The sequence below is a fragment of the Lemur catta genome, chromosome 1, assembly GCF_020740605.2.
Source record: "Lemur catta isolate mLemCat1 chromosome 1, mLemCat1.pri, whole genome shotgun sequence".
Lineage (NCBI taxonomy): Eukaryota > Metazoa > Chordata > Mammalia > Primates > Lemuridae > Lemur > Lemur catta.
Genome location: NC_059128.1, coordinates 106,579,920 through 106,592,581, shown reverse-complemented (window position 1 = coordinate 106,592,581; position 12,662 = coordinate 106,579,920). Strand labels below are relative to the sequence as shown.

Sequence of the window (12,662 nt, the reverse complement as noted above, 5' to 3'; positions counted from 1 at the left end):
AGGGTTGGTCCTAGCAACACGTCATCTTGCTGGCCCCTTACAAGCTGAGACTGGACGGGGACTGGTCGGCCTTGGGTTCCAGGAGAGAGGACAGGCTAGAGGGAGGGTGACATCCAGAATGCAGTGAGGGCTGGGCTGACAGGGCCTCCTGCAGCTGGCAGGAGCGGGGCTCAAGCTGCGGAGGGACCCTGTGGTCTCAGGAGCTGCAGGGAGCCTGGGCCTGGGCTGTCTTGATTTCTCCATCTGTGGATTGCATGGTGCCCTCTCCCTTGCCCCCGTCCCCCGTCACGTGTCCTGTTGTATTTCTGTCCTGGGAGCCCCACGACTACAGTTGTGTGATGGCCCTGTGTCCTCTGTGGGCATCACCAGGGCAGGGGCTGCATCCCTCCCTCCCTCGGGGCCTCGGCGCCCGGGTCACTGTCCAGCGCTGGGTGGACGCTCAGTGAATGTGGGTCCCTGGAATGAAGGAGCAGCTCCTAGGGGACTCTGCTGAGAGGATGTCCACTGCGGGCGTCTGGGCTGTGTGGCCCTCACCTTCCTCAGCCACAGCTGGGGTGTCAGCGGGCCCTGTCTGCCTGCCCGGGTCCGGGTCCTTAAAGTCAGAGACGCGCAGGGAAGAACCTGGGCAATAAACCCAGCTGCGCTTATTATCGCTGGGATTGTATTCTGTTTCGTGGGTCGGGAACGGGGCCGACGACGAAAAGCGGCCGGCAGCAAGGGGGGCTACGGCCCTGCTCCCGTGCGCCGGGCAGGGGTCGGTGGGGGCCCGCGCCAGGCCTGGCCCGCATCCCCGGGCGCCGCTCCGCCCGTGCCCCGCCGCCCGGCCCGCGAAGCCCCTTCCGGCGACTCCCCGCCGGGCCCGGGGGCGGAGCGCGCGGCCGTACTAGGAGGAATACGGCGGCGGCGGCGGCGGAGCTGGGCGGCTTCCCGCGGCCGCGGGTGAATGAGTCCGACTGCGCTGCTGCCGCCCGTCCGCGTCGGAGCCGGCCGCCCCGCGCCAGCCCCGCGCCAGCCCCGCGCCCAGACCCCTGAGCCCGCGGGAGCGCCCGCAGCTTTGGGCCGTCGCCCGGGTGGGTGAGTCCAGGGACCCGCCCCGTTCGCGGGGGCTGCGGGGACCCCACCCCCACCGAATCCGAGTCCGTGGGGGGAGTGGGGGGGGTCAGCTCGCCGGCTGCCAGCCCCCAGACTCGATGCCCCTCCCTTCCCCACCCGAGTGCCTGGTCCCCAGGTCCAGGGAAGAGCCACAGGTGGGTGGGAGCTTGGGGGGCGGAGTTGGGAAGCCCTGGGGGCCCACCCACACCCCGGGTGTCCTCCCTTGGGACTGAGTGGGGAACCCTTTGGGATGCGAGATCCTCAAAACGGGGTGGGGGGGTGAAGAGGGGCTTCCTCCCTGAGGAGCTCCCCTAGGAGTTAGAGCACCGGCACCCCTGCCTCAATGGCTGGGTGCTCAGAAGTTAAGTGCCATCTCTCCAGGAAGGAAACAGTGAACCTGCCCCGCCCCTGTCCTGGGCCCAGCCTGGCCCCTGCTGGCCAGGGCACTGGCCAGTGCCTCCCCCACCCCGCAGCCAGGCCCCAGGGCCCCTGACCCCCTGCTTCTCTTCCCAGACGCTGCAGCCCTTCCTGGACTCTTGCCTGCCGCCCCCATGAGAAAAACCAACATGTGGTTCTTGGAGCGGCTTCGGGGGACTGGGGAAAACGGTGCCACCCGGGGTGTGGGGGGCGAGTCGGGGGACAAGGCCTCCAAAGGGCCCCTGTACAGCAACGTGCTGACACCCGACAAGATCCCCGACTTTTTCATCCCCCCCAAGCTGCCCTCGGGCCCCACAGAGGCTGAGGGACAGGCCACGCTGGGCCCGTCCACGTCAGAACAGAACCTGGCCTCTGCCTCGCCCTGCCGTGCCCCCCGGAGCCCCCGACTGCCGGCCAAGCTGGCAGCCGAGAGCAAGAGCCTGCTGAAGGCAGCCACCCGGCACGTGATCCAGATTGAGAGCGCGGAGGACTGGCCATCCGAGGAGGCCACCAACGCTGACCCCCAGGCCCAGGGCGCCATGTCCCTGCCCTCAGTGCCGAAGGCCCAGACGTCCTATGGCTTTGCCACGCTGGCTGAGAGCCCCCACACTCGTCGAAAGGAGTCTCTGTTCCACAGTGAGCATGGGGCCCTGGCCCAGGTGGGCTCCCCAGGCACCGGGCGCCGTCGGGCTGGGGCCAAGGCCAACGGGGCTGATGGGGGGTCCAGGGAGGCTGGCGGGGCTCTCATGAGCCCCAGCCGCTACTTCAGTGGTGGGGAGAGTGACACTGGGTCCTCGGCCGAGTCCTCCCCTTTCGGGTCCCCTCTGCTCTCCCGCTCTGTGTCGCTGCTCAAGGGCTTTGCCCAGGACAGCCAGGCCAAGGTGAGCCAGCTCAAGCACTCAGTCGGCCGCCACGGCTCCCTGTCAGCCGATGACAGCACGCCAGACACCAGCCCTGGGATCCGGCGCCGCCTGACCCGCCGGGCCACCCCGGAGCCAGGCCCCGAGTCCGGCCAGACGCCCCGCAGGGAGCACACCATTCGGATGGGCCCGAGGGGCAGCGTGCGGCTACTGGCAGAGTACGAGGCAGCCCATGCCCGCCTGCGGGTTCGCCTGCTGGCCGCCGAGGGCCTGTACGACCGCCTCTGCGATGCCCGCAGCATCAACTGCTGCGTGGGCCTGTGCCTCGTGCCCGGCAAGCTGCAGAAGCAGCGCAGCACCATCATCAAGAACAGCCGCAACCCGGTCTTCAACGAGGACTTCTTCTTCGACGGCCTGGGGCCGGCCAGTGTCCGAAAGCTGGCTCTCAGGATCAAGGTGGTCAACAAAGGCAGCAGCCTCAAACGGGACACGCTGCTCGGGGAGGAGGAGCTGCCTCTGACCTCCCTGCTGCCGTTCCTGTAGGGCTGCCTGCCCCAGGGACGGTCCCCCACCTCCACTGCACACCCATCCTGGGTCCTGGGCTGGAGTGGGGAGGTGGGTCCAAACTCAGGCTAGGCTCGGCCCTGATGCTGCAACTGATGTGGGGCTTTCCTGGGTCACCGGAATATTCCTTTTCATGAATTAATTTTTTCAGAGGAGGAGGAAGAAGAGAGGGGTTTCTGGGGAAGAGGAAGAGCCACTTTGCAGGGCTAAACACCCTCCTTTGTCCCTCGACACCATCTTGCCCCTTGACTCAGAGTTCTGGAAAGAGGTTCTCAGGGGCCCGGGAATCTGTGCAAGGGGCTGAGGCCAGGCAGGATGGAGAAGCTGCAGTTCGTGGTTCCTTCCCTTCCTTGCCAAATGTCGTCCTCCCCACAGCCTTGCTGCCACTGTCCCAGCCAGGTGCCCTGGGAGAGCATGTCTCCAAGGCTTCGGGAGGCACCCGTGCCCCCGGGCCAAGCTGAGAGAGGTCAGAGGAGGGTGTTCACCCATCCCTGAGGGCAACGTACCTGCCCAGACAAAGGTGGAGAAGGAGGGAGCAGCGGCTGCCAAGCTCTGAGCAGAGGGAGTCTTGGAAGAGAAGATGAGAGCAACTTGCTCTGGTCGGCTGGGGAGCGCGGCAGCTCTTGGGTCGCTGTTTTCCTCCAGTGCTGTCTCTGCCTGATTTCATGTGCAGGCCTGCTTGGCTCCTCTCACTGCTGCGTCTGGAGCTACCCCGACTGAGGGTCTTGCTCACAGGTGCCCAGAGAGCAGCCCAAACTCCCTGTCCGTCCCACCTGGGGCTGCCATGCCGGGCCTCCCCGTCCGCCCTGCTGCCTGGCACCCTTGGTGGCTTGGGAGTGCCCCCATGATGGATGCCGAGTGTGTAACTAGGTTTGGGTGCTGGCAGGTGGGGTCATGAAAGGACAGCTGGGGGGACCCTGCTTGTGGCTTTTCATGCTGCTGGGTGTGTTGGTTATGTGGGTCTGTGAATGATTTTTGTGGGGATTTTCCAGCTCAGAATGAATCAGAAATGGTATAATTCAAAGCAGGGGCTCGGCCAGGCCAGACCCTGCACCTCTCCTGGGCTGCCGGCCTGGCCTAATGCGCCAGGCACACCGTGGCGTCCTGGGGTGTCCCTGCCGGTGCAGCTGTCACCCCCTTTGTCACACTGCATTCCTCCTGAGTAGATTTCTGCCTTCCGCCGGGGGAGGGTGAAGGAGCTGATCCCTCAGGACTGAGGAAGCTGTCCCTGCTGCACGCCTGGTGAGATGCACCTGCACCCCCTGAAGATTTGGAAGGAGGGGCCCTCGGATCTGGGCCCCCCTCTGTGCCTGGCGCTGTGGTGCTCCCTCTTTTCTCTGGACCCTGGGAGCATCCAGGGCTACAGCGTGTCAGCCTGGGGGAGGCGGAAACGGAGGGGCTCTGCATGGAGTTAGAACTTGGCACCACCTCCACCTCCCTGTCTCTGCCAGCCCTGCTCTCCGGGAGGTCCCGCATTTCACATACCCCTGCAGTGTTTGATATCTTGGTGTTTGCCGTTGACTGTGGATAAATCTTTAAGACACCTCCCCAATGTGTTTGTTTATAAATGCTGTTTTTAGTGCAATAAAGGTGTTTCGGGAATGAGGGGGTGGAGGTCTGCTTGCCTGGCTGTTTAATAACAAGAGGAGTTTGCCGTGAATTCTGGGGAGGACGGTGGGGAGCCTTCAAGGTCGGCAAAGTCCTTTCTCACCCCTTAGACTCTCTTGGTTGGGATGGAGGTGGGGTGGCGGGCAAGACCCCAGACCCCGTGACTAGCATGGCTCACGTTTATTCGCAGGTCTGGGTGCAGGGTGCTGTCCTAACCTCCATCACGAACTTCCACCGCCAGGACCCGTCTCCCCCGTGGGCCCCCAGGACAGGGCCTGTCTCCCTGCTGTGAGCCAGACTGGGCTGTTTTCTCTGCCTGTGTCCCTACAGGGCCCAGACTGTCAGGGCTCCAGGAGCCTTTGTGCAGAGTTGGGGTCTGAACAGCCCCCCGCCCGCTGACAGCCCACCAGATGAGCTGCGCTAATGAGGCCTGGTTGGGTCCCAGGATGTGTTGCCAAGGCAACCGGGCGCCTTCTCGCCTCTCCCCACCAGCCACTCGTCACTGGGCTGCCTGTGTGCGCCTGCATGTGTGCTCGAGTGTGTGTCGGTGTGTATGCATGTGCCAGATAGGTTCGCACACATAACCATGTGCCTCTGCGTGTTTGCAGTGTGTGTGTGCATGTTAGTGTGATTATGTGTGTGTGAGTGTGTAACAGTGCATGTATAACCATGTGAGTGCCTGCATGCACACGAGTGTAGCCGTGTGTGTTGCCAGGTTTGTGCACGTATGTGTATGTGCATATTCATGTGGATGTGCATATGTGTGTGTACCTGTGTAACTGTGTGAGCTATGCATACAGATGTAACTGTGCACATGCTTGCGTGTGCCTGTGTGTCCCACGCGTGTGCCTGTGTCTGGCTGCGGCTGCCCCGAGTCCTCCAAATGCCGAAAGGCCCCATTCCCTCCTCCTTCCACCCTCCAAGCTGATCCTTGTCTGGGAACGCCTCGCCCGCGGTGTCTCCACTGTGCCCACCGCCCCTTCTTCAGGGCAGCCCCACCCAGATGAAGCCAGACACCCATCCGTTCCCTGCTGTTGTCACATGCTGCCGCTGCTGTCCGTCCCAAGCAGAGCACGCCTGTTGCTTGCACCCGCAGCATCCCGGTGCCACAGAGTGCTCGGCCCGAGCAGGTTTTGTGCAATGAAGGGGGCGCGGGCACGTGCCAGCATTCTCGCCTCCCAGCCTGGGTGCCCTCCGGAGCCTTCCCACCCTCAGGAGGCCATGGCATCCAGGGTCAGCACAAGCAGGGGCACCTACAGTGCAAATTACAAAACAATGCCCCCCTTTTCAGAATGGAGCCAGCACAGGAACAGCAGAGCCAGGGAATGAGGGGTCAGATGCCTGGTGACACTGTGGGCACCTGGATCCAGCTGTGCCTGAAGTTCATAACAGCTCACCAGCTGGGGAGGAGGGCAGTAAAGTCCCTTCTTGCTCAAGCCAGTTTGACTTTTTAAAAAAATATATATATTGGCAGCCAAAAGACACTGGTACAGTGAGTCTCTAGCCTGAGGGAGGGAGGAGGAAGAGCTCTGACCCAGGGTGTCCCAGTCTGAGGGAGGAGGAGTACCTCTGCTGAGGGTGCCCTGGTTTATTGTGGGAAAGACAAACAGAAAAGGGAGGCCCTGAGGCCTGGGCTTGTGCATCCCGCAGAGCTGGGAAGGTGGCCAGAGAGAGGAAGTGAGCCCCCCATCAGGAGTTAACCAAGGAGAGCTGTATGGCTCCTGCAATAAGCCTGAGGAAGGGAGAGGAGGGGCATTGGGGCAGCAGGGGTGTTCCAGAGGTGAAGGATAGGGGTCCCAAAGCCCAGCCCTGATCCTGGGTCTCCATCCCACTTTGCCACAGCCTCAGCCTTCCTGCCTGTCCAAACCTGGGCCCTGCATTCACCTGCTTCCCTGCTCTGAAACCTTCCATGGCTCCCTATGGCCCCCACACTGCAACCCACCCACCCTTCCCGGGACCCCTACCTTTGCTTTTGCGGTGCCTGCCTCCCGGCAGCTTCATTCTCGGGGCTTGAAACCCTAACTGCCACAGGAGGGGACCATTGGAGGGTGGGATCCAAGCCTGATTTTGCACTTGGCGGTGTGGCCTCAGGCAGGCCGCATGATTTCTCTGGGTCTCAGGCTCCTTCTGTGCTGAGGCTGGAGGGCTGGTTCGAGGTAGAGCTGGACCCGCAGGCTCAGACAGACAACACGGTGGAGGGAAGCAATGCGATTCCATCGGTGCCGTCAGACCCCTCGGGTGGAGCTCCCCAGCCCCCACCCCACCCCACCCTCGCCTACACCCCCCTCTTTCCAGCTAGAGTAAGGTCTTCTCTGAACCACTCCTCAACGTGGGATTCAATTAAGCTTTTATTTTCTTCTCAGGTCTTCTGCGTGGAGGGAAGAGAAAAATGACTTCAATAAAAGGAGTAGGAGGGAGCAGACTGATGTATGCCCCCTCCCCAGAGGGTCCAATCCCTCCCCTCCCCACTCAGGCAAGCGCCTGGGGGTCCCCCAGCTCCTGGGCTGCAGCTCACAGTACTGTACAATGCAGGTGCTGCCAGCCGTCCCTGAGGGCTATGTATGACACTGCACACACAATGTGGGGCCTGTTTATTAGGCCTGTATCGGGTGGGCGTGTAGGACGACGCACTGAATTCTCACCAAGGCACTGCCAAGCCCCATTTGCAGCTGGGGAAACTGAGGCACGGGGAGCAAATGGCCCTGCCTCAGGTCACAGGGCTGCCCGTGGCTCCATGTGTGGGTGGAGCTGTACTCTGCCAGCCCTGGGTGCAGATTCTTCCCTGTGACTCAGTTTCCTCTCTGGCACCCTGAATCCTCCAGCCTGCTGGTGGGGCTGGGTCAGTCCTGGTTGCTGGTAGGGCCTGGCTGGACGGCTACGAGTGTGGAGGGCTCTCTCCTGCACAGAGAGGGGTCTGACCAGGCTCTGGCTCCTGGTCTAGGGAGGGACGGCCATGGCAGCGAGACCGCTGTGTGACTTGGGGCAGCCACCCTGACTGAGACAGCCCTGCGGCAATCAGTTGCCGATCACGCCTGCGTGAGGGAGGCCCAGCAGCACTCTGGACCCCGGAGCTGGCCCGAGCCTCCTGGCTGCCGGCCTCCCTGGGAGTCGTGTGGTTCCCGACCCCCTGGGCTTCTCCTGGACTCTGCCTCACACGCTCTTCCCTGGGCCCCGTCATGAACTGCAGCTGTGAGGACAGCAGCTTTCTCTGGGTCCTGGGAGTCCCAACAGGTGATCAGAGCAGAAGGTGGTCTCGGGACCCCTGCGTGTGCTGAGGGCATCGGAGTGGGGGCCCTTTTGTGCACTGTGCCCTCTGCTCCTTTCAGCCTGGTTCACTCCAGGCCCCCAGGCTTCAGAGCCCCTCCCCCACTGGGGGGGGGGTTGCCCGAGTTGCCATGGTGACATACGACACCCCCCAGGCACCCCTCTCTCTCACTCCTGTCACCCCAAAGCCCCCGAATAAGGCCACCCTTTGCCTGTGGCCCAGCCCCCGAAGCCTGCTAGTCCCACTTTCCCTCCTGCCTGGCTCCCAGCCGAGCCACAGAGAGCTCCCTCCTCACTGCTCAAATCAGAAAGACAACTGGCTCCTCACACTCCCCACCAAGCACCCTGGGTGGGCTCCCCCAGCCTCAGTTTCCCCGTGTATAACATGAGGTGCTAAGTGTGCACTCTCCTCTGGGCTTTGGGTGATGGCAAAATAGAATTTCCAAAACATTCACAGCATCCAGCCACCACACAGCACAGGTTTATTTATCTAGGCGTTTACTGAGGACCAGGCTGGAGTCTGACGATCACGGAGAAGAGGAAAGCTGTGTGTAGAACGCCGAGTGCAGGTGAGCAAGAGCAGACGCTGTGGCCTGGGGACGGAGTCCTTCCGGTTACCTTCTCCCCCTCGGAGCCGGGGCAAGAGCCTCCTGGGACAGTTCTCTTCTGGGCGATTCTGCCCTCAGGGGACCCTGGGTGAACTCTGGGGACATCTGTGGTTGTTACAACTGGGCTCAGGGGTGCTCCTGGTGTGGGATGGGTGGGGGCTGGGGGTGCAGAGCCCAGGATGCCCCACTGGAGAATGATCTGGCCCCAGTGTCCACAGTGCCCAGGTGCAGGGACCACAGTCTATGACACTGAGAGGGCGTGCAATGAGGTCTGGCGCAGAGGCTCACACCTGTAATTCCATTGCTCTGGGAGGCTGAGGCGGGAGGATCTCTTGAGGCCAGAAATTCGAGACCAGCCTGAGCAAGAATGAGACCCCGTCTCTACTAAAAATAGCAAAATTAGCCAGGCATGGTGGTTTGTGCCTGTAGTCCCAGCTACTAAGGAGGCTGAGGCAGGAGGATCCATTGAGCTCAGGAGTTGGAGGCTGCAGTGAGCTATGATGACACCACTGCACTCCAGCCTGGGTGAGAGCAAGACCCTGTCTCAAAAAAAAAAAAAAAAAAAAAAAAAGGGCATGCAAACATGCAAATACAATGAGATTTTTGCTCCTTTCCAAGTTTTAGATAATTTTTCTTAACCTGAGGATGAAATGAGGTTAGGAATGTAAAGTACACAGCAAGGCGGTTGTACACAGTAAGCACCCAACATGCATTGGCTGCTCGTCTTTCATGTGGCAGGTATGTTCTGAGCCTCGAGGTAGAAGTCAATCCTGAGATCTCAGAGGTGTCCTGGGGGTGACAGTCCTTGTCCCTCTCTCTCCAGAGCCCAGATCTCTGCAGAGAGAGGTGGACCCTGGACGCGGTGGGGGTGAGCCTGCTCCCTGCAGTAGGAGGGCTGGGTGACGCTGTGCTACTTCCAAGACCAGGTCATGAAAGGAAATGGGCCCAGAGAGGCAGGTACTGCTGGCAGACCAGGGAGCCCGGGCCTTGCCATCTTCCTGTGGACGCCCAGACCTCGTGGAGCAGGGACGGCCATCCTGTGCCCACACTCCCGACTGACCAAACCCACAGCACAGGAGACAGCTGTTTCTCATTAATAGGGTTGGGGGTTCCCAGTCTGAGTCCTGGAAGCTCTGCCCTTGGAGAGCCCTTGGGAGTGGCAGAGGACAGGAGGGGACTGCTGGTGTGGCTGGCGAGCGAGATGGGTGCCTGGCGCCGGGTGGGCAGAGGTGAGGGAGATGCATTTGGAAGAGACTGGGGCTGTAGAACCTCTGGGATGTTTTGGGGTTAGGCGTGTGTGATGAGGGGCGGGGGACCTGCTGGCTCCCCTCTCTCAGCCCCACTCCGTCTCCCACAAACCTAGAAGTCTCTGCCTTCCAAACACACCCAGATCCTTCCCAGCAGTGAGAAGGTCGAACCACAGCACGAGGCAACATGAGCAACCTCCACTCAGTGTGGAGGGAAGAAGCTGACGCGAAAGAACACGCTTTCGTTCTTGTGCACACAGCCCCATTCATGAGACGTTCAAGAACAGGCAACATGAATTGACAGCAGCGGAAGTCAGGACGGCAGCCACCTGGGAGAGTGACCAGGAGGGCCCCTGGGGTGTCACAGCCAACACTGTCATCTGGGTGGAGGTTGCTGTGGTGAGTTTATTTACAAATGTTCATTGAACTCATGAGGGTCAAGTATCCAGAATACATGAAACATTCTTACAGCTCAGCAACAAAATGACAAACAACCCAATTAAAAAACGAGCAAAAGGCTTTTCTCCAAGGGAGACACACAAATGGCCAAGAAGCACATGAAAACCTGCTTGACATCACTCCTCATTAGGGAAATGCAGGTTGAAACTACAGCAAGGTGCCACTTTGCACCCACGGGGGTGGCTGCCATAGAGTATGGGAAACATCAAGTGTCGGGGATGCGGGGCGGGGGGGGGGGGGCGGGAACTGGGACTGTGACAGGTGCAGCTGCTGTGGAAAAGTCTGCCAGCTCTCAGGATGTTAAATAGGCTGGGCAAGGTGGCTCACACCTGTGCTCCCAGCACTCTGAGAGATGGAGCCGGGAGGATCACTTGAGGCCAGGAGTTCAAGACCAGCCTGAGCAAGAGCGAGACCCCCGTCTCTACTAAAAATAGAAAAACTAGCAGGATGTGGTGGCTCCTGTAGTCCCAGCTATTCGGGAGGCTGAGGCAGGAGGGTCGCTTGAACCCAGGAGTTGGAGGTTGCAGTGAGCTGTGATGACGCCACTGCATTCCAGCCTGGGTGACAGAGTGAGACCCTGTCTCACACACACAAAAAAGTTAAACACAGAATTGCCATATGACCCAGCAATTCTACACCTAGGTATACTCAAGAGAGTTGAAAACTTTATTCAAACAAACACCTGTGTATTAATATTCACAGCAGCACTATTCACAATAGCCAAAAGGTGGAAGCAGCCCAAATGTTCATCAACGGATAACCAGATAAACCACAATGTGGTTTATTGGTGGAACATCACTTAGCCCTGAAAAGGGACGAGGCTCTGACACAGGCCTGTGGATGGACCTTGAGGACATCGTGTCAGTGGGAGACGCCAGACACAGAAGGACACACAGCGTGAGACTCCATTTATATGAAATGTCCAGAACAGGCAGCTCCACAGAGAGGGGACATGGATTTGTGGGTGGCAGGGGCTGGGCAGGGGATGGGGAGTGACTGCTGATGGGGACTAGGTTTTCTTTTGGGGTAATAAGAATGTTTTGGAACTAGAGAGAAGTAGTGGTTGTAAATACTGTGAAGGCATTAAATGACACTGATTTGACAATTTAAAATGGTTACTATTACTTTATGTAACATATACAATGAAAGAGGTCACTGATCTCCATACACTTAATGATTTGTGAACTTTATGTATAAAAATTATACTTCAATTAATAATATGAAAAAAGTGTCCCAGAATCCACAAATTTCTCACCCTCTCGGCAGCCCCCACCTGGGTGGGACCAGTCACCCTTCCTGTCACCCATCCCATCACCCTTGCCCCCATCCTCCCCCCATCCTCCCACCATGCTCATCACCCATTCCGTCTGGACTGGCCCTGTCCGGAGACCTGCCCCCTGGTCTCCTGGTGCTGCCCATGGTCTGCAGCCGCCAGAGGGTGCCTGTCAGCTCCAAGTCAGGTGAAATCCTGCTCTGCCTACAGCCCTCCATGGCTCCCACTTCCTTCTCAGTGAAAACTCACGTTGTCCCATCCCCACAAGGCCCTGCCGGCCCTGCCCTGTCACCTCCCTGCCCTCTGCTCCTCATGCTGCCCCAGCCCCGTGGGCCTCCTGCTGTTCCCTCTGCACACCAAGTGGGGGCATCTCAGGGCCTTTGCAGGTCCGCATGCCGGACACCCTCAGGGCCTCCCCTCAGAGAGCCCTGCGGCCTCCATCCGAAGTGCCTTCCTCTCCCCGCCCCCCGCGCCACCTCCTGCTGTCTTCCCAGGCCTGGAACAGCACTTGGCACACGGTCGCCATTCACCAAGTTCCTGCCGAATGAATTACTCAGTGAATGATGATCCGCAGGCTAAGATGCTGCATTTTTCTGAGAAGCCAGCAACGTGGGGGCAGGGGCAGGCCTCCCACCGTCAGAGGCAACGGCAGACCACGCCCTGGGCCCTCACACCCACTCACACTCACGGGCTCTCTCCCGCTGACAGGAAGGGCTATTTTTAACTGAGTCATCCTCCGCCTCAAGCGTTTTAATTGTGTAGTAATAAGGGCAGGCCGATGGGTGAGCAATCCTCAAATTACATGGCACGTGCAACAGGGCCCCGTGGCGCTCCACGTGCCCACTGCACACATGCCCTGCGACCAGGCAGGGCCCCCACGGAGCGGGCGGGTGGCCACCGCAAGCCCAGAGTGAGCTGCCCTGGGGCAGCACGTGGCCACCCCAACACTGGTGCGGCAGGGCGTCCTGAAGAGCCACAGGCCCCCGCATGGGGTCTGTGCTGACCTCCTCACCGCCCCACTGGGCTCAGGGCCTCCCGGCTGCCCCTCCAGGCCTTCGCTGTCCCCATCACCTTAAAGCCACTTCCCCACACATCGTGGCTCAAAGCCCCTTCCTGAGAAGCCTCTCTGATTTAACTCTGCCCCCAACCATCTCTCATCTCGTCCCCACTGTGTTCTCCCTGCTGTCACACTCTGTGACCCTCTCATCTTCCCCACGAAGACCTCGGCTCCTGGAGGGCAGGGCTTTTTGTTGATTTTGGTCACAGCTGG

General features: G+C 60.3%; 1 protein-coding gene across 1 annotated transcript; it reads left to right on the top strand.

Annotated features, from left to right (window-relative positions):
• Positions 1-1,643: 1,643 nt before the first annotated feature.
• C2CD4C (C2 calcium dependent domain containing 4C) lies at positions 1,644-2,941 on the top strand. The gene has a single exon (XM_045542188.1). It carries the CDS (start codon positions 1,644-1,646, stop codon positions 2,910-2,912), a length of 1,269 nt encoding a protein of 422 aa, XP_045398144.1. The 3' UTR covers positions 2,913-2,941.
• The last annotated feature ends 9,721 nt before the right edge of the window (positions 2,942-12,662 follow it).